The following is a 27371-nucleotide window of genomic DNA, read 5'->3' as shown; positions in this document are numbered from 1 at the left end:
GGCGTGGTGCTGGCCACCAACCCCCTCGTGTGCCACAGTGCCGGTAGCCCTCATAGTGTGCTGCTGGCTGCTCGCTACTAACAGCACTTGCCCCGACAGTCTGCTAGAGGCTACACGGGTAATCTTTGTCTCATTGGGGTGCTGATGGATGGCTGCGGAGTCTTCGAGGGAGGGAGCGAAGGCCTCTGATTGGGTCCGCCGGGTCCCCAAACCTCTCCCCTCCTCTCTTCACCCCCCACTCGCACGTCCCTCGGGGTGAATTTAAGAGGCGGCGCTGCATCGGCGACTCCGGCAGAGACCAGAGGACCAACTCTCCTCCATCTCTCCCCATCTCTCATCCCACTGCGCGCAGTGCTCCCCCAGATCTTCCAAGCGTCCACAGGTGAGCTGAGCAGCTGTGGACTCTTGTGTCTCTCTGTGTCTCTCTGTGTCTCTGTGTCTCTGCCTTGTCTCCTGTCTCTGTGTCTCTCTGTGTCTCTGCCTTGTGTCTGTGTCTCTGTCTCTGCCTTTTCTCCTGTCTCTGTGTCTGTGTCTCTGTGTCTCTGTGTCTCTCTGTGTCTCTGCCTTGTCTCCTGTCTCTGTGTCTCTGTGTCTCTCTGTGTCTCTGTGTCTCTGCCTTGTGTCTCTGTGTCTCTGCCTTGTCTCCTGTCTCTGTGTCTCTGTGTCTGCCTTGTGTCTGTGTCTCTGTGTCTCTGTGTCTCTGTGTCTCTGCCTTGTCTCCTGTCTCTGTGTCTCTGTCTCCTGTCTCTGTGTCTCTGTGTCTCTCTGTGTCTCTCTGTGTCTCTGCCTTGTCTCCTGTCTCAGTGTCTCTGTGTCTCTGTCTCTGCCTTGTGTCTGTGTCTCTGTGTCTCTCTGTGTCTCTGCCTTGTTTCTGTGTCTCTGTGTCTCTCTGTGTCTCTGCCTTGTGTCTGTGTCTCTGTGTCTCTCTGTGTCTCTGCCTTGTGTCTGTGTCTCTGTGTCTCTGCCTTGTCTCTGTGTCTCTGTGTCTCTGCCTTGTCTCTGTGTCTCTGCCTTGTCTCTGTGTCTCTGTGTCTCTCTGTGTCTCTGCCTTGTGTCTGTGTCTCTGTGTCTCTGTCTCCTGTCTCTGTGTCTCTGTCTCGTGTCTCGGTGTCTCTGTGTCTCTGTGTCTCTGCCTTGTCTCCTGTCTCTGTGTCTCTGTCTCCTGTCTCTGTGTCTCTGCCTTGTCTCCTGTCTCTGTGTCTCTGTCTCCTGTCTCTGTGTCTCTGTCTCCTGTCTCTGTGTCTCTATGAGTCCATATATCTACGTGTCTCTATGTGTCTGTATGGGTCTCTATGAGTCTCTATGTATCTATGTGTATCTTATTGATTCTGTATGAGCCTCTATGAGTCTCTGTGAGTCTCTGTGGGTCTCTGCTAGTCCATATTAATCTCTATGAGTCTCTATGTGTCTATATGGATCTCTATGAGTCTCTATGTATCTATGTGTATCTAATGGGTTCTATGAGCCTCTATGAGTCTCTGTGAGTCTCTGTGGGTCTCTGCGAGTCCATATTAATCTCTATGAGTCTCTATGTGTCTGTATGGGTCTCTATGAGTCTCTATGTATCTATGTGTATCTAATGGGTTCTATGAGCCTCTATGAGTCTCGGTGAGTCTCTGTGGGTCTCTGCGAGTCCATATGAATCTCTATGAGTCTCTATGTGTCTGGATGGGTCTCTATGAGTCTCTATGTATCTATGTGTATTTAATGGGTTCTTTATGAGCCTCTATGAGTCTCTGTGAGTCTCTGTGGGTCTCTGCGAGTCCATATGAATCTCTATGAGTCTATATGTGTCTGTATGGGTCTCTATGAGTCTCTATGTATCTATGTGTATTTAATGGGTTCTCTATGCGCCTCTATGAGTCTCTGTGAGTCTCTGTGGGTCTCTGCGAGTCCATATGAATCTCTATGAGTCTATATGTGTCTGTATGGGTCTCTATGAGTCTCTATGTGTCTATGTGTATCTAATGGGTTCTGTGAGCCTCTATGAGTCTCTGTAAGTCTCTGTGGGTCTCTGCGAGTCCATATGAATCTCTATGAGTCTCTATGTGTCTGTATGGGCCTCTCTGCATCTGTTGTGAGTCTCTGTGGGTTCCTATGAATAATTTTCTAAAATATTTACGCGATCTTACACAAACAAATGTCTTATGGACCATGCGGTTTATCCTGCATCCTTGTAAAATATATATTTGTTTGTATTTCCCCCTTGTTATGGAACGTTGCAGGATTAACGTTGAGATTTCTAAGGTCTGAATTGGTCTGTAATAAGGTAGGGCACTGATTCGGGGTTGACGGGTTTGTCGGTGATGGTTTTAGAAATGAAATCCGAAGCCCTTAGCCACGGTACTTCTGGCAAACATCCACCCATAGCGCCCCCCCGGTCTCTGGAAACATTTGACCCCGCGACCTGGAGAGCAGTGGAGAATTGTATATTTCAGCGATCTAACCTAAAAAAATAATAATAACAACCTGCATTATGGATGCAATGATATTGATCACGAAAGCCTACGTGTTAAACTGAACCGTGTGGGTTGACAGATATGCACCTAAAATGTTGACTTAAAGCTATTCGTGACTGCGGGAATTCACATTCGTTGAGTCTTTCGGTAAAGTCACGTGGATAGGTTAACATGAGGTTAAGATTAAAAAAAAACACGTTTTTTTTGTAAAAAAAAAAATTGAACCTATCTACGTGACTTTACCGGAGAAAAAAAATCAACGAATATGAATGCAACTCCACGTTAAATATTCTACCAGTGAAAGGTACCCAGCGAGCTGAATGGCTTGTTGTGGTCAGAAGCCCTCCTGCCTATCGCAAACGGTGCCTCGGCCAAGTTCGTTGCTTATCACGTGGAGATTCATGGCAACCCATACACTCCAAACGCGAGGTGACATTGATTGTGAATGTGTGGAGGGTAACAAAGCCCGGAGGACCCGGAGAAAAAAAATCCACACAGTGACCACCTGGGGAGAGAGAGAGAGAGCGAGAGAGAGAGACGCAGACTCCAAATGTACAGCAGAAGGCATCGTCAAGGTCGGAATTGAGCCCACGACCTCCTGTGTACCAGGCGAGGTAGTTAACATCTCATCAGGGTCGGAATTGAGCCCACGACCTCCTGTGTACCAGGCGAGGTAGTTAACATCTCATCAGGGTCGGAATTGAGCCCACGACCTCCTGTGCACCAGGCGAGGTAGTTAACATCTCATCAGGGTCAGAATTGAGCCCACGACCTCCTGTGTACCGGGCGAGGTAATTAACATCTCATCAGGGTCGGAATTGAGCCCACGACCTCCTGTGTACCAGGCGAGGTAGTTAACATCTCATCAGGGTCGGAATTGAGCCCACGACCTCCTGTGTACCAGGCGAGGTAGTTAACATCTCATCAGGGTCGTAATTGAGCCCACGGCCTCCTGTGTACCAGGCGAGGTAGTTAACATCTCATCAGGGTCAGAATTGAGCCCACGACCTCCTGTGTACCGGGCGAGGTAGTTAACATCTCATCAGGGTCGGAATTGAGCCCACGACCTCCTGTGTACCAGGCGAGGTAGTTAACATCTCACCAGGGTCGGAATTGAGCCCACGACCTCCTGTGTGCCAGGCGAGGTAGTTAACATCTCATCAGGGTCGGAATTGAGCCCACGACCTCCTGTGTACCAGGCGAGGTAGTTAACATCTCATCAGGGTCGGAATTGAGCCCACGACCTCCTGTGCACCAGGCGAGGTAGTTAACATCTCATCAGGGTCAGAATTGAGCCCACGACCTCCTGTGCACCAGGCGAGGTAGTTAACATCTCATCAGGGTCAGAATTGAGCCCACGACCTCCTGTGTACCGGGCGAGGTAATTAACATCTCATCAGGGTCGGAATTGAGCCCACGACCTCCTGTGTACCAGGCGAGGTAGTTAACATCTCATCAGGGTCGGAATTGAGCCCACGACCTCCTGTGTACCAGGCGAGGTAGTTAACATCTCCTAGCCACTGCTGTGGGTCAAGCCGGACAGCCGCGTCAGGAGCAAGCAAGTGGAGGCTCGTCATCATCATCGTCATCATCATCGTCGTCGCCGTCGCCGTGATGATGACGATGTCTCCTCCTTGGTGTGCCTGAATCGGAACGTTGTTATTGCGTCGTCACGTGGTCGTGCTACCCACTGCCACTGCCTGGGAAGTTTGTCTAACATTGTTGCATCGTAGGGCATCTGCTGCTGCTGCTGCTGCTAGTGGATTCCTATTCTTATGGGTTTAACATGTACAGTGAGGGCAAAAAAGTATTTGATCCCCTGCTGATTTTGTACGTTTGCCCACTGACACAGAAATGATCAGTCTATAATTTTAATGGTAGGTTTATTTGAACAGTGAGAGACAGAGTAACAACAACAAAATCCCAGAAAAACGCACGTCAAAAATGTTATAAATTTAGTTGCATTTTAACGAGGGAAATAAGTATTTGACCCCTCTGCAAAACATGACTTAGTACTTGGTGGCAAAAGCCTTGTTGGCAATCACAGAGGTCAGACGTTTCCTGTAGTTGGCCACCAGGTTTGCACACATCTCAGGAGGGATTTTGTCCCACTCCTCTTTGCAGATCTTCTCCAAGTCATTAAGGTTTCGAGGCTGACGTTTGGCAACTCGAACCTTCAGCTCCCTACACAGATGTTCTATGGGATTAAGGTCTGGAGACTGGCTAGGACACTCCAGGACCTTCATGTGCTTCTTCTTGAGCCACTCCTTTGTTGTCTTGGCCGTGTGTTTTGGGTAATTGTCATGCTGGAATACCCATCCACGACCCATCTTCAATGCCCTGGCTGAGGGAAGGAGGTTCTCACCCAAGATTTGACGGTACATGGCCCCGTCCATCGTCCATTTGATGCGGTGAAGTTGTCCTGTCCCCTTAGCAGAAAAAACACCCCCAAAGCATAATGTTTCCACCTCCATGTTTGACGGTGGGGATGGTGTTCTTGGGGTCATAGGCAGCATTCCTCCTCCTCCAAACACGGCGAGTTGAGTTTATGCCAAAGAGCTCCATTTTGGTCTCATTTGACTACAACACTTTCACACAGTTGTCCTCTGAATCATTCAGATGTTCATTGGCAGACTTCAGATGGGCATGTATATGTGCTTTCTTGAGCAGGGGGACCTTGCGGGTGCTGCAGGATTTCAGTCCTTCACGGCGTAGTGTGTACCAATTGTTCTCTTGGTGACTATGGTCCCAGCTGCCTTGAGATCATTGACAAGATCCTCCCGTGTAGTTATGGGCTGATTCCTCACCGTTTTGATGATCATTGCAACTCCACGAGGTGAGATCTTGCATGGAGCCCCAGGCCGAGGGAGATTGACAGTTCTTTTGTGTTTCTTCCATCTGCGAATAATCGCACCAACTGTTGTCACCTTCTCACCAAGCTGCTTGGCAATGGTCTTGTAGCCCATTACAGCCTTGTGTAGGTCTACAGTCTTGTCCCTGACATCCTTGGAGAGTTCTTTGGTCTTGGCCATGGTGGAGAGTTTGGAATCTGATTGATTGATTGATTGATTGCTTCTGTGGATAGGTGTCTTTTATATAGGTAACAAGCTGAGCTTAGGAGCACTCCCTGTAAGAGTGTGCTCCTAATCTCAGCTCGTTACCTGTATAAAAGACACCTGGGAGCCAGAAATCTTTCTGATTGAGAGGGGGTCAAATACTTATTTCCCTCATTAAAATGCAAATCAATTTATAACATTTTTGACATGCGTTTATCTGGAATTTTTGGTCTTATTCTGTCTCTCATTGTTCAAATAAACCTACCATTAAAATTATAGACTGATCATTTCTTTGTCAGTGGGCAAACGTACAAAATCAGCAGGGGATCAAATACTTTTTTTTCCCTTCACTGTAGGCTAAGGAGATGTTAACTACCTCGCCTGGTATACAGGAGGTTCGTGGGTTAGATCCCGACCCTGACGCCTGCTTCTGCTGTTGTACATTTCGAGTTTGTCTCTCTCCCCCGTGGTCACCGCGTGAATTTGTCTGCTGCTCAGCAACTACTTCTTCTTTTTAAGGTTTGTGGAAACTTTATTTTAAGTACAGCACCATACAGCGTTTTTCATGGTCTGCACCTCTTCCATTGATCTTAACACCAACTTCGAATCGTAATGTAATAACAGTAATCATGACAATTCACGTCTGCAATCCTTTTACACCTTTCTACTTACAAAAGTTTGATGGGAGGCTAGCCCGTTAGCTATTATTGTGAAATTCAAACATCAGCTGCATGTAGCGACAAATGATATGTGTTTATCTTCCCACCGCAAGATCTGACTATTACTAGCAACGTTGGCACACAAAGGCAGGAACTGATAACTAAAGTATAAACGGAGTGATTAGTTATTGACCAGCTCCACTAAAAGTGCCTTGAGAGCCTCCAAAGGACAACTTAATTTCCACAGAACATCTATTATATGCAGATGAGGTTTGGATAAATGTTGCATTGTCCAATTCCGATTTCGAATGGTATAAATTTTGGCGCTATCGTTTGCGATAGCCAGAGTCGCTTCTGAAAAAGCGTTGCACAGCACCTCAGCGGAGCCTCACCTGGTAACAATAAAACATTTCATTAGACCTGCTTTGCCAGTACCATAATGTAATAATAGGGTTTTTCCCCCTTTTTTCTGGCCACAAAACTGAAACCTTCTTACAAGGATTCATGTTACTGGATTAACCACAATACCTGCAGTCAAAAAATGCAAACAAAACACACACTATGATAATATATATGATGCATTGTCCTCGAAACTGATTGGTCCACACCAAGGGACGGCTTTCTTTTGAGCCTCGACCCAATTGGTGCTCGACCACGTGACGCCAGAAGGCGTCACCACAGCTCAAAGACAATGCCGCTAGCAAAGTAATGAGGGCTCGGGGTGAGCATCTACATCATCATTAGAACTCCTTTGCCAGTACCAAAATATAATAATAGGGTTTTTCCCCTTTTTTCTGGCAACTGAAACCTTGTTTTACAAGGATTCATGCCACTGCATTAACCACAATACCTGCAGTCAAAAAATGCAAACAAAAAAAACATGCTATGATAATATATGTGGCATTGCCCTTGAAACTGATTGTCAAGGGGCACCTCTGCGGATGTGTATACTTTAACTTAGCTATTTCAATGAGCCATTTCAATGCTAAATTATATGCTAATTCCTTTGTCAAAGCGCTTCGTCTTTTTCTTCTTCTCACACAGCTTAAATGTCGTGATCTAAGCGTGGCTTCTTCCACTCCAGCGCTGTCCTCCAGACAGTCTCGTCCCTTCACCTGATGAAGGCCGCTTGTGTTGTGGCCGAAACGTCGTGTGATTTTTTGTTATTTTATTTTTTACCTACGTGACTTTACCCAATAGAACCAAAGAGTATTGATCCTAGCAGTCACGAAAGCTTTAAATCTAGAATTGTAGTTTTGTTGCCAGAAAAAAGGGGGAAAACCCCTATTAATAAAACATTTGTTCGGTTCGAGTTTAATCCATGAAAGAGGTGATTTTTTTTAGGTTAGATCCCGCTAATATTATTATAACGAAAACGTACAATGCCCACCCCCCCCCCCCCCTGAAGCAATCGTTTTCAGAGCGCTAGATATGGACGTTGTGTCGTTAAACCGGCTACCACCCAACACAGCCAATTAGTTCAGGGTCGGTGTCACGTGACGCAGCACTGAGCGTTCAACGTTCGTGAGAGATTAAGCGATCCAGGATATAGGAATAGGTTTTACCCTTTTTTAACCGGCACAAAAACTGACACCTTTATTCAAGGCGTCGTGTTTGCAATAACCACAACACAAGCAGTCAAAATGCAAACAACAAAAAAGACAACTCTGATAATGATATTGGCACTGTCCTTGAATTTGATTGGTCCACACCCGAGACAGCTTTTCTTAGAGCCCTTTAGTCTCCATTGGTGTTGGACCAGAAGGCGCCAAAAGGTGTACAACTCAAAAACAGCGCACTATCAGAGTATTGAGGGCTCGGGGTGAGCATTTACATTATGAGACCTCCTTTGCCAGTAACAAGATATAGGAATAGGTTTTACCCTTTTAACTGGCACAAAAACTGACGCCTTTATTCAAGGCGTCGTGTTTGCAATAACCACAACACAAGCAGTCAAAATGCAAACAAAAAAGACAACTCTGATAATAATAAAAAAGACAACTCTGATAATAATATTATCAGAGTTGTCATATTTGTCTGCATTTTGACTGCTTGTGTTGTGGTTATTGCAAACATGATGCCTTGAATAAAGGTGTAAGTTTTTGTGCCAGTTAAAAGGGTAAAACCTATTCCTATATCTTGTTACTGGCAAAGGAGGTCTCATAATGTACATCGCGATCCAGTTTGACCACAAGTGTGCCTGTTCATAACCCGCGGGGAGTGGTGGTGCAGCGGTTAGCGCTCTGCTGATCTGCGCTTCGACCAACCCGGCTTCCACCCGAGTTCGCTTCCCGCTCAAGGCCACCACCAACAGCAGCAGTGATAGCGATTATCTGAACCGGTCCTGGGCCTCCCCTAGGTCGACTCAGCCTCCCCCGGGTCGACTCAGTACCTGGTGCGCTGTGTGAAACATCGCCACTGGGGAGACAAAGGCGGCCGGGCGTGGTGCTGGCCACCCACCCCCTCGTGTGCCACGGTGCCGGCCTTCATAGGCGCTCGCTAACAGCACTTTCCCCAACAGTCTTTTAGAGGCTACACGGGGGATCTTTGTGTCTGTGTGTGTGTGTAGGTGCTCGCTACTAACAGCACGTGTCTCTAAAGCCTGTTAGAGGCTAGACGGGTGATCTTTGTCTTTGTGTGTTTAACCTCATTCGTGCCAATGTAATTGTACAAACACACACGCAGACACCACCGCGCGTGTAATCATGAGCACGTTATTAGTGGCAGTGCCGTTGATTTCAATACGTGTGTGTGTGTGTGGCTTTTATGAGCTTAGGAAATTACGTCTTCAATTGCGGATGATAAGTGATTTAACAGGGCTGTATCGATTGTTCGACGACAAACTCCGATTTAGTTTGTTAAATATATCGGGGTGGAGAATCAACTTCTGTAGGTTATGGGCAGTCTCCCGTCTACGACGTTTTACACGATGGGAGTGCAAAGTATAGGAAAGGTCAACAAATCACCTAAAATATAAATACATCCAAAACATAGCCTAATATGTTTTGGGTGTATTTGAGGCCCAGACACTCATCACACAGAGACCCAGAGACTCATCATACATAGACCCATATACTCATCACAGACAAACCCATAGACTCATCACACAGAGACCAATAGACTCACACACATACCCATAGGCTAACACAGAGACCCATAGACTCATCACACAGAGACCCATAGACTCATCACACAGAGATCCATAAACTCATCACACAGAGACCCATAGACTCATCACACATAAATCCATAGACTCACACACAAACCCATAGACTCACACAGAGACCCATAGACTCATCACACAGAGATACATAAACTCATCACACAGAGACCAACAGACTCATTACATAGATACCCACAGAATCATCACACAGAGACCTATAGACTCTTTACACAGAGACCCATAGACTCATCATACAGAGACCCATAAACTCATCTCACAGGGACCCAAAGACTCATCACACAGAGACCCATAGACTCATCACACAGAGACCCAAAGACTCATCACACAAAGACCCATAGACTCATACAGAGACCCATAAACTCATCTCACAGGGACCCAAAGACTCATCACACAGAGACCCATAGATTCACCACAGCGAGACATAGACTTGTCACACAGAGACCCACAGATGCATCACACAGAGACCCATATAATCATTTCACAGAGTCACATAGCCTCATCACACAGATACCCATAGATTAATCATACAGAGACCCATAAACTCGTCCCACAGAGACCCATATATTCCTCACACCGAGACCCATAGACTCATACAGAGACCCATAAACTCATCACACAGAGACCCATAAACTCATCTCACAGGGACCCAAAGACTCATTACATAGATACCCACAGAATCATCACACAGAGACCTATAGACTCTTTACACAGAGACCCATAGACTCATCACACAGAGACCCATAGACTCATCACACAGAAATCCATAGACTAACACACAAACCCATAGACTCACACAGAGACACATAGGCTCATCGCACAGAGATCCATAAACTCATCACACAGAGACCTATAGACTATTTACACAGAGATCCATAGACTCACACAGAGACCAACAGACTCATCACACAGATACCCATCGACTCATCACACAGAGACCCACAGACTCATCATACAGCGACTAATAGTCTCATCGCACAGAGACCCACAGACTCATTACATAGATACCCACAGAATCATCACACAGGGACCTATAGACTCTTTACACAGAGACCCATAGACTCATCACACAGAGACCCATAGACTCATCACACAGAGACCCATAGACTCATCACACAGAGACCCATAGACTCATCTCACAGAGACCCATAAACTCATCTCACAGGGACCCAAAGACTCGTCCTACCAGGCAAGGCCCCAATGAGCTGTGTAACTCATTTTTCAGAAGTAACTTGGCCATCACAAGGGATAACAGCTCAACAAAGTGGCTTATCATCATTCTCATCATGTAGACATTTATAGCGGCAGGCAACTACTCTAATGCAGCGGTTATTAAACCCTTATTGTACCCATTTGGTTCTCAATCGTAAAAAAAGAAAAAAATGTGTAATGTTAATAGGTACCTAGGGTTTGATTAGACAAAAGTAGTTGTAACTTACGTGCCCGAGTTTAATTTTTTTTCTATGATTTACCTTCAATAATAAATCTGGCCGTGTCTCTCTGCCCGCAGAAAGGGCGATGCGCCCCAGGTTAAGAAGAAGCCGCTGAAATTTTGATTTAAAGCTTTCGTGACTGCAGTAATTCATATTCTTAGTTCTTTCGGTAAAGTCACGTTGAAGGGAAACAACAAAATAATAAAATATATATAAAACAATAAAAATTATCACGACGTTTCGACCATAACACAAACGACTTTACCGAAAGAACTAAGAATAAGAAGCCACTACTTCTCAATAAATAGGTCCCTGCAGGGTGGGCTGGTAGGAACATTGGAATTTTGCGCAATTGTATTTTTACACCCCAACAGCACGAGATTTCACTTCGTTAAAGTATTGAAAGGGGACGGACGGACGGACACATTAATCTATTGCAGGCTGGTACACTCAGTTTACAACTTCATTCCTACCAGTACAATAATAATATAATGTCACTGTGGGACAATTTACAACGCGGCTACTCGCCAATTAACGTCGCATATTTTGGTCGCGTAGCTCCGAACGCATTCGCGCGGAAATTCAGAATTCCGGTTTCCAAGTTGTCTTCGGGGATGGCGACTTTGTTGCCGTATTAACGCCCTCTTCGACCACGGCCGCCTCGCAAAATGACAAACAGCGCCAAAAAACACGGATCCCTAGTAGAGCTTTAACGGGCTGTTTGGGCAAGTGCTGTTGGTCGAGCAGCACCTATGAAGGCCGGCACGGCACACGAGATGGGGTGGGTGGCCAACGGCACGCGCGGCCGCACCAGGTACTCATTTGAGGCTGAGTTGACCTAGGGGAGGTCCAGGATGGGTTTAAATAATCGTCGGCGGTGTTGGCCGTGAGCGGGAACTGAACCGACTTCGCCAGGTGTTCGTAGCGCAGCTACGCTACCACTCCCATCACACGCACAGACACACGCGGCAAACATGTGTAAGTGGCGTCTTCTACATTTCTAATGTCTACGGAGGGAAGGGGGGGAAAGAAAAAAAACAACAGGGTCCGATTTCACGACCGATGGGGGATTCCTAAGGGGTCTGACGTCGTGACGTCGTACAAGCAAAATGGCGACCGCCGGTAAAGCACGGCCAGGAGGCCCAACGCTGAGTCGAGCGCGGTGCTTCAACCTCAAACGGGAGACCCTCGGGCCCGGCGCTACGGGCACGGCGCTACAGGCCCGGCGCTACGGGCCCGGCGCTACGGGCCCGGCGCTACGGGCACGGCGCTACGGGCCCGGCGCTACGGGCCCGGCGCTATGGGCCCGGCGCTACGGGCCCGGCGCTACGGGCCCGGCGCTACGGGCACAGCGCTACGGGCCCGGCGCTACGGGCACGGCGCTACGGGCCCGGCGCTACGGGCCCGGCGCTACGGGCCCGGCGCTACGGGCACGGCGTGCGTGATGGCACCGACAGATGGGGAATTGAAAAAGCCCCCCTCTATATCCTTAGCTCTTTCGGTAAAGTCACCACGTTGAAGGGAAACAATAAAAGAATAACATATATCTCCTTTGGTTCTTTCGGTAAAGTCACCACCACGTAGAATGAGAATAAAATAATAAATTGATCAAATAAAATAACACGATAATATTCTCACGACGTTTCGGCCACAACATAAGTGGCCTTCATCAGGTGAAGGGACGAGACAGAACGAATTCTTCTGCCGTAGCTGATCACTGTTACAACGCTGTGGGTGATCACGATATAATTTTCTCCGATACCAAGTTTATTTGCAAACCCACGGGTTTTTTATCAGAGATTTGTTCACGAGGCAATTCAGATTTACAAACACAGACACAATTTCAACCGAGAAAATGGTTTTAAATTAAGCAACCATTGGAAAGATGTTCTAAATGGAACCAAACAATAAACTAATTTTAAATGGTACAGTATATTTTTTCAAGTAGTGGTACCCCAAACTTTCGCAGCTGCTTAAATTCCCTTTTCACACCATCAATAGGTAAACTCCCCCTCCCCCCTCGCCGGTCTGCACATGTTCAACCCCTCTACACCGTTCATCATGCTAAGTCCGCCAATTGAATGCTAATTTTTACGCTAATTCCTTTGTTAAGGCACCTTAATTCCTCTCACACAGCTTAAAGGTCGCGGTCTGAGCTTGACTGTGTTTCACTCCAGCACTGTCCTCGAGAGAGTCTGGTCCCTTCACCTGATGAATGCCACTTGTATTGTGGCCGAAACGTCGTGAATTTTTAATTTTTATTTTTGTTGTTTTATATTTTTACGTGACTTTACCGAATAGAACCAAAGAGTATGACCATCCTCTTGGTTGAAATTGTCTGTGTCTGTATATATGGATGGCTTCATGAACGAATCTTTGTTGATAGCCAGTGGGCTTGCAAAGTACCTTCGTCTTAGAGAAATCAATTTCGTGTGAGCCAGCCGCATTAAAATTATAATAAGCTACGGCAGAAGTATTGGTCCTACCGTGTTTCAAATCTGCCTTATGCTCACGAACACGGTCCGAGACATGTCGCTTAGTTTTCCCCAATGTAACTGCTGCCGCAGATACAGCTTAGTTTGTAGACGCCGGGGTATTGCATATCAGGGATCACATCCTTCACAGATGGGATCAGATCACGAATTTTATGTACTGTGTTAAATCGGACCTGGGTCTTGTGTTTGTTCATGATTTTTGGAAATATTTTTGTTAACTTCTGCTATGTATGGCAAGGTGATGGTTTTGATTGGATCCTCAGATGGCTCCTTCCTCGTGGTTGGGGTGATGGCTTTGCGGATTGTGTGGTCAGAATATCCATTCGCCTTGAGAGCTTGGTGTACGTGTTTGAATTTACTGGTCAGGTGTTCATGGTCGGACATACATTGAGCTCTATGGTGTAACGTTTTGATTAGGGAATTCTTCTGGGATGGATGGTGGGAGTCAGGTTTTAGGTAGGTGTCAGTATGGATTACTTTCCTGGTCTCTTTTGGATTAGGACATCCAAAAAAGGTAGCATGCCATCCTCTTCTACCTCCATGGTGAATTTGATTGCTGGGTGTATGGAATTGATATGGTTGAGGAATTGGCCACGTGGCCAGATGACAAACGTGTCATCCACGTACCTCTTCCACAAGGACTAGCGTAGCGTGGATGCCTGGATGGCTTCCATCTCAAATTTTTCCGTGAAAATATTGCCAACAACCGGAGATAAGGGAGAACTCATTGGAGTGCCTTCAGTTTGTTTGTAGAATGTTCCACCCCAGGTGAAGTATGTATTGGTGAGGCAGTGTCTCACCAGGGCTGGTACATCAGCATTCAATCATTGTTGGACCAAATCTTCAATGATTGCAATCGTATCGGGCACAGGAACTTTGGTGAACAAAGAATCTACGTGGACACTAACGAGCAAATCGCCTGGGGACAGTGAGATGGCCTTAATTGACAATACCAGGTGAGCTAAGTACAGAAGAGGTGGTCTTACCAGTGAATGGCTGCAAGGTCTCAGACATATATCAGGCCAGTTTGTAGGTGGGTGAGCCGATGGTGGGACGAAAGGGTGTACACCATCGTCACCACGCAGAGCCCAGAGGCACATAGGGTGTTGCTGGAGGACGCCTAACCATTGATTTCGATTCTCTTTTGCAGGAAGCAACTTGCGGAGACATGGGGAAGATTCCGCATCTGTTCCTCCTGTGTGAGTGACATCACCCCATCAGCTACGGCTACGCCGCTACAGCTACACCCAGATGCCTGGTGTCACATATCCAGCTACAGCTACTCCGCTACAGCCACACCCAGATGCCTGGTGTCCCATAGCCAGCTACAGCTACTCAGCTACAGCTACACCCAGATGCCTGGTGTCCCCATAGCCAGCTACAGCTACTCCACTACAGCTACACCCAGATGCCTGGTGTCCCATATCCAGCTACAGCTACTCCACTACAGCTAAACCCAGATGCCTGGTGTCACATAGTCAGCTACAGCTACTCAGCTACAGCTAAACCCAGATGCCTGGTGTCACATATCCAGCTACAGCTACTCAGCTACAGCTACACCCAGATGCCTGGTGTCACATAGTCAGCTACAGCTACACCCAGATGCCTGGTGTCCCATAGCCAGCTACAGCTACTCCACTACAGCTAAACCCAGATGCCTGGTGTCACATATCCAGCTACAGCTACTCAGCTACAGCTACACCCAGATGCCTGGTGTCACATAGTCAGCTACAGCTACACCCAGATGTCTGGTGTCCCATAGCCAGCTACAGCTACTCCACTACAGCTAAACCCAGATGCCTGGTGTCAGATAGTCAGCTACAGCTACTCTGCTACAGCTACACTCAGATGCCTGGTGTCACATAGCCAGCTACAGCTTCTCCGCTACAGCTACACCCAGATGCCTGGTGCCACATAGCCAGTGACAGCTACTCCACTACAGCTAAACCCAGATGCCTGGTGTCACATAGCTAGCTACAGCTAAACCCAGATGCCTGGTGTCACATAGCCAGCTACAGCTACTCCACTACAGCTACACCCAGATGCCTGGTGTCCCATAGCCAGTTACAGCTACACCCAGATGCCTGGTGTCCCATAGCCAGCTACAGCTTCTCCGCTACAGCTACACCCAGATGCCTGGTGTCACATAGCCAGCGACAGCTACTCCACTACAGCTACACCCAGATGCCTGGTGTCACATAGCCAGCTACAGCTACTCCGCTACAGCTACACCCAGATGCCTGGTGTCACATAGCCAGCTACAGCTACTCCACTACAGCTACACCCAGATGCCTGGTGTCACATAGCCAGCTACAGCTACTCCACTACAGCTACACCCAGATGCCTGGTGTCCCATAGCCAGCTACAGCTACACCCAGATGCCTGGTGTCACATAGCCAGCGACAGCTACTCCACTACAGCTACACCTAGATGCCTGGTGTCACATAGCCAGCTACAGCTACTCCACTACAGCTACACCCAGATGCCTGGTGTCACATAGCCAGCTACAGCTACTCCACTACAGCTACACCCAGATGCCTGGTGTCACATAGCCAGCTACAGCTACTCCACTACAGCTACACCCAGATGCCTGGTGTCCCATATCCAGCTACAGCTACACCCAGATGCCTGGTGTTCCATAGCCAGCTACAGCTACTCCGCTACAGCTACACCCAGATGCCTGGTGTCACATAGCCAGCTACAGCTACTCTGCTACATCTACACCCAGATGCCTGGTGTCCCATAGCCAGCTACAGCTACTCCGCTACATCTACACCCAATGCCTGGTGTCCCATTGTCAGAGGGTCAGAGATGTATATGGAGACACATGGAGATACATAGAGACGCATAGAGACTCGGATATATACATAGCAATTCATAGAGATACATAGCGACGTAGATATATGCATAGTGACTCATAGAGATACGTAGAGAATCATAGATATACAAAGAGACTTATAGAGATACGTAGAGAGACATAGAGACTCATAGAGATCCATAGAGTTGTATATATAAAGAGTTAGAGATCTACATAGAGACATATAGAGTATCATATATATATAGATGCATACTAAAGATACTCATAGAGACACATGGAGATGCAAAGATACACATAGACTCATAGAGATACAAATAGATACGCAAAAATTCAGAGACATACAGAGACTCATAGAGATGTATAGCAACTAATAGAGATACGTAGAGATTGATAGAGACTCATTCATAAATGTACACAGAGATACCCAGACATACAAAGATTCTCATAGAGTATATATTCTTGGTTCTTTCGATAAAGTCATGCAGAAGGGAAACAATAAAATAATAAAAATATAAAATTATTATTTTATTGTTTCCCTTCTACGTGGTGGTGACTTTACCGAAAGAACCAAGAATTTGAATCCCTGCAGTCATGAAGCTTTAAATCAAAATATACTCGTAGAGGTTCGGAGATATACATAGAGACTCATATAGAGACTAATAGAGAGTCATAGAAATACAGAGATATATGGAGAATCCGAGACTCATAGAGATACATAGAGTTCATAATAAAGGTTTTTTTTAGGTTAGATCGCGTTATTTATAAATGTGTCGTAACCCTCCACCACCCGACACGGCCAATCAGCAAAAATGTGTCACGTTGACAAAAGACAATTAGTTCACTACTTTAGCCCACCGGGGTGTTGAAGAGTGAATCCACAACATTTACAGTTTGAGTACGACGTTTCGCTGGTAATTACATCCAGCATCATCGGGCAATTTGCCAGAATGGTAAAGCCCTCGCTTGCTCCCGGTCTTAAATAGATACATAGAGACTCAAACGTATACATAGAGACCCATAGAGACTCAGAGATATACATAGACTCAGAGATATACATAGAAAGTAGTAGATATACATAGAGATGCATAAAGATTCAGAGATGTACATTGAGACGTCCACCATTCTTCTTAGGCACTGCCGCTACTCGCTAACAACACTTGCCCCAACAGTCTATTAAGGCTACACGGGGGATCTTTGTCGTTGTGTGGCGTGCAGGCCTGGTGGCTGGAAGCTTCATCGTGTTCACCGAAGGTATGGACAGTCGCTGATCTATGATTTTCCCGGGTCTGACCCTGATGAGATGTTTACTACCTCCCCTGGTGGCCAGGAGATCGTGGGTTTGATCCCGACCCTGATGAGCTGTTAATGCCTCGCCTGATATGGAGGAGGTGGTGGGTTCGATCCCAACCCTGATGAGATGTTAACTACCTCGCCTGGTATGCAGGTGGCGGATTCGATCTCGACGCTAATGAGTTGTTAACTACCCCGCCTGATATGCAGGAGGTGGTGGTTTCGATCCCGACCCTGATGAGATGTTAAGTTACTCGCCAGGTAGACAGGAAGTCGTGGGTTCAATCCTGACCTTGATTATACGTTCACTACCTCGCCTGGGTATTCGGGAGGTCGTGTGTGCGTTCCCGACCCTGATGAGATGTTAACTACCTCGCCTGGTGGATAGGAGGTCGTGGGTTCTATCCGGGCCCTGATGAGATGTTAACTACCTCGCTTGGTGGATAGAAGGTCGTGGGTTCCATCCCGCCCCTGATGAGATGTTAACTACCTCGCCTGGTATGGAAAAGGTCGTGGGATCTATCCGGGACCTGATAAGTTGTTAACTACCTCGCCTGGTATGGAGGAGTTCGTGGGTTCAATCCTGATCCTGATAAGTTGTTAACCCCTCATCAGGGTTCAATCCTGATCCTGATGAGATGTTAACTACCTTGCCTGGTATGGAGGAGGTCGTGGGTTCAATCTTGATCCCGATGAGATGTTAACTACCTCACCTGGTATGGAGGAGGTCGTGGGTTCAATCTTGATCCTGATGAGATGTTAACTACCTCGCATGGTATGGAGGAGGTCGTGGGTTAAATCCTGATCCTGATAAGTTGCTAACTACCTCGCCTGGTGGATAGGAGGTCGTGGGTTCTATCCGGGCCCTGATGAGATATTAACTACCTCGCCTGGTGGATAGGAGGTCATTCACACCCACAGTGGCCTGGTCTCAGCTAGCTGATGAAAGTTGCAAGCGAGAAATGAATCATCGCTTGCCCCTGGGGTTGCAATCGCCCCCCCACCCCCCACACTTTCCGTGATTCCGAGAGGAAATGGGTTTGGGGTATGCAGTCCAGACCACCCTAGATACCCTGGGTATGCAGTCCAGACCACACCAGAGACCCTGGGTATGCAGTCCAGACCACACCAGAGACCCTGGGTATGCAGTCCAGACCACACCAGAGACCCTGGGTATGCAGTCCAGACCACACTAGAGACGCTGGGTATGCAGTCCAGACCTCACCAGAGACCCTGGGTATGCAATCCAGACCTCACCAGAGACGCTGGGTATGCAGTCCAGACCACACCAGAGACTTTGGGTATGCAGTACAGACCTCACCAGAGACCCTGGGTAGGCAGTCCAGACCTCACCAGAGACCCTGGGTAGGCAGTCCAGACCTCACCAGAGACCCTGGGTATGCAGTCCAAACCTCCCTAGAGACCCTGGGTATGCAGTCCAGACCTCACCAGAGACCCTGGGTATGCAGTCCAGACCTCACCAGAGACCCTGGGTATGCAGTCCAGACCTCACCAGACTACCTGGGTATGCAGTCCAGACCTCACCAGAGACCCTGGGTAGGCAGTCCAGACCACACCAGAGACGCTGGGTATGCAGTCCAGACCTCCCTAGAGACCCTGGGTATGCAGTCCAGACCTCACCAGAGACCCTGGGTATGCAGTCCAGACCTCACCAGAGACCCTGGGTAGGCAGTCCAGACCTCACCAGAGACCCTGGGTATGCAGTCCATACCTCACCAGACTACCTGGGTATGCAGTCCAGACCACACCAGAGACCCTGGGTAGGCAGTCCAGACCTCACCAGAGACCCTGGGTATGCAGTCCACATCTCACCAGAGACCCTGGGTATGCAGTCCAGACCTCCTCAGAGACCCTGGGTATGCAGTCCAGACCACACCAGAGACCCTGGGTATGCAGTGCAGACCTCACCAGACTACCTGGGTATGCAGTGCAGACCACACCAGAGACCCTGGGTATGCAGTCCAGACCTCACTAGATACCCTGGGTATGCAGTCCAGACCTCACCAGACTACCTGGGTATGCAGTCCACACCTCACCAGAGACCCTGGGTATGCAGTCCAGACCTCACCAGACTACCTGGGTATGCAGTCCAGACCTCACCAGACTACCTGGGTATGCAGTCCAGACCTCACCAGACTACCTGGGTATGCAGTCCAGACCTCACCAGACTACCTGGGTATGCAGTCCAGACCACACCAGAGACCCTGGGTATGCAGTCCAGACCTCACTAGACTACCTGGGTATGCAGTCCAGACCACACCAAAGACCCTGGGTATGCAGTCCAGACCACACCAGATACCCTGGGTATCCAGTCCAGACCTCACCAGATACCCTGGGTATGCAGTCCAGACCTCCCCAGAGACGCTGGCTTATGGAGGAGTTGTTCCAGCTGAAGGCCGACTCCCCTCGTCCACATCATCCCACGTTAGAGAATGAGGTTTACCGCAGCTTTCGCTCGGAGGTTTGGAGAACCATGCGGCGATGACGATGACGATGGCGGTAACCATGGTGATGACTGTGACGATGACTGTAACAATGACGATGTCGGTAACCATGACGATGACTGTGATGATGACTGTGACGATGACGATGACTGTGACGATGACGATGGCGGTGACGATGACTGTAACAATGACGATGGCGGTAACCATGACGATGACTGTGACAATGACTGTAACCATGACGATGGCGGTAACCATGACGATGACTGTGGCGATGACGATGACTGTGACGATGACGACGATCACAGTGATGGTAGCGGTGATGATGACTGTGACAATGACGATGACTGTGACGATGACGATGGCGGTGACGATGACTGTAACAATGACGATGGCGGTAACCATGACGATGACTGTGACGATGACGATGACTGTAACAATGACGACGGCGGTAACCATGACGATGACAGTAACAATGACGACGACTGTAACCACGACGATGACTGTGACCACGACGACGACTGTGATGATGACGACAATCACAGTGATGGTAGCGGTGATGATGACTGTGACGATGACGATGACAGTAACGATGACGATGACTGTAACCATGACGATGACTGTAACCATGACGACGACTGTGACCATGACGATGACTGTAACCACGATGACGATGACTGTAACCATGACGATGACTGTAACCATGACGACGACTGTGACCATGACGATGACTGTAACCATGACGATGACTGTAACCACGATGACGATGACTGTAACCATGACGATGACTGTAACCATGACGACGACTGTAACCATGACAATGACTGTAACCATGACGATGACTGTAACCATGACGATGACTGTGACCATGACGATGGTGGTGACAATGGCTGTAACAATGACGATGGCTGTAACCATGACGATGACAGTAACAATGACGATGACTGTAACCATGACGATGACTGTAACCATGACGATGGTGGTGACAATGGCTGTAACAATGACGATGGCTGTAACCATGACGATGACTGTAACCATGACGATGACAGTAACAATGACGATGGCGGTAACCATGACGATTACTGTAACCATGACGACGACTGTAACCATGACGACGATCACAGCGATGTTTGCGTTGACGATGACTGAGACCATTATTGAGGGCTAACGATCTCCCCCTCCTCCCCCCCCCCCCTCCTTCCCCCCCTCCTTCCCCCCTTCCCCCCCCACCCTCCCAGGCACCACGACCCAGTACAAACGCGTCTGCTATTTCACCAACTGGTCCCAGTACCGCACGCAGGCCGGTCGCTTCACCATGGACATGGTCGACCCCTTCCTGTGCACGCACATCATCTACGCCTTCGCCGGATTCAGCAACGACTTCAATGTGGTCACCACCGAGGACAACGACGTTCAGACGTTCGACACCATGCAAAGGCTCAAGCTGAGGTGAGTGGTGGGTGGGGTGGGGTGGGTTGGGGTGGGGTGGGGAGGGGACGGGACGGGTGGGGAGGGATGAGAGGGAGGAGAGGGATGAGAGGGAGGTGAGGGAGTGGATGAGAGGGAGGGAGGGGAGGGGAGCAGATGGAGGGAGGTGAGGGAGTAAGGGAGGGAGGGGATGGAGGATAGGGAAGGAGGGGAGGGAGTATAGGGAGGGTTGGGAGGGAGGGAAGAAGGGAGGAGGAGGAGGGAGGGAAGAGGAGGAGGAAGGGGGGAGGAGGAGGAGAAGGAGGAGGAGGGAGGGAGGAGGAGGAGGAGGAGGAGGAGGAGGAGGAGGAGGAGGAGGAGGTGGAGGAGGAGGAGGGAGGGAGGGAGGGAGGAGGAGGAGGAGGGAGAGAGGGAGCGAGGGAGGGAGGGAGGGAGCGAGGGAGGGAGGGAGGAGGAGGAGGAGAAGGAGGAGGAGGGAGGGAGGAGGAGGAGGAGGTGGAGGAGGAGGAGGAGGGAGGGAGGGAGGAGGAGGGAGGGAGGGAGGAGAGGGAGGAGGAGGGAGGGAGGGAGGAGAGGGAGGAGGAGGGAGGGAGGGAGGAAGGGAGGGAGGGAGCGAGGAGAGTTCCCCCGTGGGCGGCTGACCCACGCCGTGCCGGCCTTCAAGGAGCAGTGGGCGCTGGAGGAGGCCGTGTGCTCGGTGGCAGGAGACGGTAGGGGGGACATGGACATAGAGTAGGGAGAGAGAGGGGGTAGAGAGAGGGGGTAGAGAGAGGGGGTAGAGAGAGGGGGTAGAGAGAGGGGGGGTAGAGAGAGGGGTAGAGAGAGGGGGTAGAGAGAGAGGGGGTAGAGAGAGAGGGGGTAGAGAGAGGGGGGGTAGAGAGAGGGGGTAGAGAGAGAGAGAGGGAAGGGCTAAGAAGGAGGAGCAGAGCTTGAAATCTTTCGTGAAATCTTTAATTTAAACACGGGGGAGGGGATTGTACATAGAGCAAAGCATTGAACACAAAAACCGAAATGTTGAACGATGCAAAGTGCCGACTACACCTAGGAGATGGATGAGAGGGAGGGAGGGATATCAATAATTGCAAATCATCATTCATCAGCGTCATCAGTGGCATCAGCAGTCGCATGCTGAGCCATAAATCATCAGCAGCAGAATTATTCGTCACCAGCAAAAAAAAAAAATGATTATCACCATCGCCCGAATCTTCATTCTGCCACTGACACTCACGCGGCTGTTATTTGCTGTTTTTGCCGATCTTTCTTTGTGGCAGGAACCCTCAGCTGAAGTTCCTCCTCGCCATCGGAGGGTGGAGATTCGGCGTGGAGAAGTGGGTGAACGCACGAACCCCCACCCACTCCCAACCCAATCCTCGGACCTCCACTCCCCTTTCGCTATGTCCGACCCACCCCCCTCCACCACCCCCTACCGACTCATCCATGGGTCTCTATCAGGGGCGGCTGTAACACGATACAATGACAGGATGAATGATGGGTTTTGCTCACGCGTCGGGGAGCCAATCAGCATCAGGCGGTGGCTTTTATTCATCCGCAAATCGTCGGTTTCAGATCCAGGAATCGTGGCGCGGTCCACGAATCGTCGGTTTCGATCCGTAAATCACGCGGCATTCAAAATGTCGCAGCTTGATCCACCCTCGATCCACGCTCGATCCAAGCTAAATCACATACACGCAGGTATTCTTGATCCACAATCGATCTATGCTCGATCACATACACGCAGGTATTCAAAATATTGCAGCTTGATTTACCCTCGATCCATGCTCGATCACAGAGACCAACTCAAAATCCCATGGCTCGAACGCCGCTCAATCGATGCTCGATCGGTGCGCTTCATCGTTAACAAATAATTCGATTGCCATTTTAAATTGAGCGTTGGATCGTCAAACAATACCCCGGTTCCCGTTACAGTTTTACATTGTATGGGCAAATCCATGGCCAAATTACACCATATATGGGCCTGAAACATGACACACAATTGAGATTTTTTCATTCTTTCACGGATTAGTTTTTTTTCCTGTTCCTTTTATTCATTACAAATGTTGCGTGGTGCGGAACGACTCGAAGACGGAACTTTTAAGTAAGGGCTTGCGCCGGTTTATTAGCACAGGGGATAACGGTTTACACCAGAGGTAGGTGTCCCTACACTCGGTCCTTCGCTCGGACCTCAGGCTCTATCTGCTCTTAGCCTCGGCTATCTCTTGGGCTCTCTCGCCAGCGTTGGGACGGGGGTTGAGCCAACACCGCCCGACCGAGGTGGGCAGCACCCCAGTCTTACGGACGTCTCAGGGCCCTGCCCCTGGCTATGCCTTCGGCCCTCCTACTCGTAGAACCCGGACGAGGGGATCAGCCAACACCGTCCGGTCGCGAGCAGGAGAGACCTCCTTTCAGATGCTCTGCATCCACGGGGCACCCACAATGACCCCGCTTTCGTCACGGGGTCCCCCTTAAGTATCTCCCGTGACATGACGTCACGTCGTCACAATACTCCTCTGCACAAGCACACCTGCGGCATAGCGTGGACGAAGCCCCATATGGAACCCATCGAGACCCGCAGAGACGCATGTAAACCCATAGAGACTCGTCGAGATCCGCAGAGCCTCGCAGAGACCCAGAGACTCATATAGAACCATAGAGACCCACAGAGGCCCAAATACTCATATAAAACTATAGAGACCCGCAGAGATGCATGTAAACCCATAGAGACTCGTCGAGATCGGCAGAGACTCGCAGAGACCCAGAAACTCATATAGAACCATAGAGACCCACATAAACCCAAATACTCATATAAAACCATAGAGACCCACAGAGGCCCAAAGACTCTTATAAAACCATAGAGACCCACAGAGACCCAAAAACTCATATAAAACCATAGAGACCCACAGAGACCCAGAGCCTCATATAGAACTAGAGACCCACAGAGACCCACATGGACCCAGAAACTCATATAGAATCATAGAGACCCACAGAGACCCAAATACTCATATAAAACCATAGAGACCCACAGAGACCCAAAGACTCTTATAAAACCATAGAGACCCACAGAGACCCAAAAACTCATATAAAACCATAGAGACCCACAGAGTCCCAAATACTCATATAAAACCATAGAGACCCACAGAGACCCAAAGACTCCTATAAAACCATAGAGACCCACAGAGACCCAAAACCTCATATAGAACTAGAGACCCACAGAGACCCACAGAGACCCAGAAACTCATATAGAACTAGAGACCCACAGAGACCCACAGAGACCCAGAAACTCATATAGAATCATAGAGACCCACAAAGACCCAGAGACTCATACCCAAAGAGACCCATACTGAAACTAAACTATTTTATTTACCACATAAGGCCCGACTGAGCTGCTGTGTCGATCTTTTGTCGGAAGCACTGACCTGGCTTTCACAAACGATAGAAGCTCAACAAAGCATTGGCTGATATCAATTTCATCACGTGGAAATGTATGAGAGCAGCAAAATACTCTAAAGCAGGGGTCACCAAACTACGGCCCGCGATGTCAGCCCATCAGGCCCGCCGACGGTGCTTGAATTTGGTTGATGAAACGTATGGAACACGAGACGTTGTGGTGCAATTTAAATTTAAATATTATGTTTAGAATACCGGGAGATCTTCACGCGTGCGGAGACCTCCTGACTGCCATGTGCCTTAAATTTACTATTTTAAATTACTGCATCTAGATTTTCTCGTTTATCGTAATGTTTGCTTATTTCACGCCATCCCAAGTACTTCCCCGGCTCGTGGTAGCTCCGCCTACGCTCTGACGTTACCATGGTTTCCATGGCAACGTCATGGCAACGCGTTGCCGCGGTTTCCATGGCAACACACACAAACACGCATCTATCCCGCCCCCAAGTATTGAACAGGATGATTATGCAGCCCGCGCTCGCAATTCTATCGGTTATCCGGCCCGCTGTGAAGCAAGTTTGGTGACCCCCTGCTCTAAAGGCATATTTATACAGACTCACGACGAGCCATAGACCCACGGAGACTTATGGAGAGCCATATATCCATGGAGACCCACAGGGATTCAGAGACCCGTAGAGGATCATAAAGACCCATACTCATCAAGACCCAAACTTAAAAGTTACCGGGTCGTAAGGCCTCCAAAAGCTGTGCAGCAAATAATAGCAGCTCAAACAAGTGGTGGCTTACGATAGTTTCATAGTTGATAGTTCCATTTATTTGGTATAGCCCTGTGAGCCATTCGGCTCTTGAATCGGGTGCATCCGCAACAAACAAAAAACAAAAACACGAACAGGAAAACATCTTAAAGTGACTACGTGTGTTGACTGTGCAAACAGAAAATCCAGGAAAAAAACATCAAAATATTCCTGAAATAGCACCGTTACAACTAACGCTGTGTGCAAAAATCCCAGTGGGATGCAATCCAAACAACAACAACAACCACAAGAACTTAGATTAAGGCCATCAGTCTAACTGATGGCCTTAATCTAAGTCGCCACCACGTGGACATGTATAGCAGCAGCTGAAAAGTCTACACGAATAGAGACGTTGATTCTAAATGTAGAGGAGAAAAACACAGAGTACCCGGAGACAAAATCCACACAGAGAGAGAGAGAGAGAGACGTAGACTCCAAATATACAACAGGCATTGTCAGGGTCGGGATCGAACCCATGACCTCCTATATATCAGGTGAGGTAGTTGACATAATAATAAACAATGTGCTTTGTCTTTCGAACCGATTGGCCTACACCAGAGACAGCAGCCTAGTCTCGCTACCAGTGTCAGACCAGAGAACAACGCCAAAAGAGATGCATAGAGGACCAGAGGGTGCAATGTTAGTGATAGCCTGTTCGTGAGCGACGTACCGAGCTAGCGGGGCCGATGAACCACCGGGTGAGCGAGCGGGTGAACGAACGACCGGGTGGGCGAGTGGTGAGCGAGCTACTTGGGCGGGCGAACGACTGGCTGAGTGACTGAGCGGGTGACGTAGCGAGCGGTTGAGTGAGCGACCGGGTGGGCGAGCGGCGAGCGGGCTGAGCTGAGCGGGCGAGCGAGCAAGAGAGCGACCGGGTGAGCCGAGCGGGCTGAGCGGGCTGAGCGAGCTGAGCTGAGCGGGCGAGCGAGCAAGAGAGCGACCGGGTGAGCCGAGCGGGCTGAGCGGGGCTGAGCGGGCTGAGCTGAGCGGGCTGAGCTGAGCGGGCGAGCGAGCAAGAGAGCGACCGGGTGAGCCGAGCGGGCTGAGCGGGGCGAGCTGAGCTGAGCTGAGCGGGCTGAGCTGAGCGGGCGATCTTTTGCGCGACTGAGCGCAGGTTCTCCCGCATGGTGTCCTGCGCCGAGAACCGGAGAAGCTTCATCGCGTCCGCCATCGAGTTCCTTCGCCAGCACCACTTTGACGGCATCGACTACGACTGGGAGTACCCGGCGCAACGCGGCAGCCCAGCCACCGACAAGCATCTATTTACCCTTCTCATCCAGGTGACACGGAGGAGCGAGGGGAGCGGGGAGAGCTCCTCCCATGAAGCCTTTCGTTTCTTTCATCCCAGCCCACCATCTGTTTCAGGCCCGGAGCAGGTGGAGGATTTCTCCACAACTCTGTGGCTGTCCGCCTCGTGCTGATGCTGCTGCTCCTGGTTGTTGTTGTTGTTGTTGTGATTGCTGGCGAGAGGTCACCACTAATATGTGTAATACATTAGTAGGCACCGAGATTCCAAGGGGCGGGGGAAATTGTCATGCTTTTTGAATTGTCCACAATTTTGTAATGATCCTCGACCGTCCTGCCCGTCACAATCGAGAGTCCTGCTGCGTTTAAGCTCCTTCTGTTGATTTCATTTCAACCGCGTAGTCACAGATGGCCCCACTGCTGATGATGATGATGGAGGTGATGATGACGATGATGATGCTGATAGAGGTGATGATGATGATGATGGAGGTGGTGATGACGATGGTGATGCTGATGGAGGTTATGATGATGATGATGCGGATGGAGGTGATGATAATGCTGATGGAGGTGATGATGATGATGATGGAGGTGGTGATGATGATGATGATGCGGATGGAGGTGATGATTCTGATGCGGATGGAGATGA

The 27371-nt window shown here is 49.1% G+C and overlaps 1 protein-coding gene across 1 annotated transcript in view; it reads left to right on the top strand.

The window, feature by feature from the left end:
* Positions 1-267: 267 nt before the first annotated feature.
* LOC116958608 (chitotriosidase-1-like) overlaps positions 268-27371 on the top strand; it is a 51125-nt gene continuing 24021 nt past the window's right edge. Inside the window, exons 1-6 of the mRNA XM_032981331.2 lie at positions 268-382; positions 14434-14482; positions 17317-17352; positions 21092-21302; positions 22553-22609; positions 26595-26760. Coding sequence (XP_032837222.2) covers positions 14452-14482; positions 17317-17352; positions 21092-21302; positions 22553-22609; positions 26595-26760 — 501 coding nt within the window. The 5' untranslated portion in view covers positions 268-382; positions 14434-14451. The remainder of the gene's footprint in view (positions 383-14433; positions 14483-17316; positions 17353-21091; positions 21303-22552; positions 22610-26594; positions 26761-27371) is intronic.

Source organism: Petromyzon marinus, chromosome 80 (assembly GCF_048934315.1).
Source record: "Petromyzon marinus isolate PM22_M1 ecotype Great Lakes invasive population chromosome 80, UKy_Petmar_22M1.pri1.0, whole genome shotgun sequence".
Taxonomy (NCBI): Eukaryota; Metazoa; Chordata; class Hyperoartia; order Petromyzontiformes; family Petromyzontidae; genus Petromyzon; species Petromyzon marinus.
The sequence above is the reverse complement of the archived record's forward strand: the minus strand, read 5'-3'. Positions and strand labels throughout refer to the sequence as shown.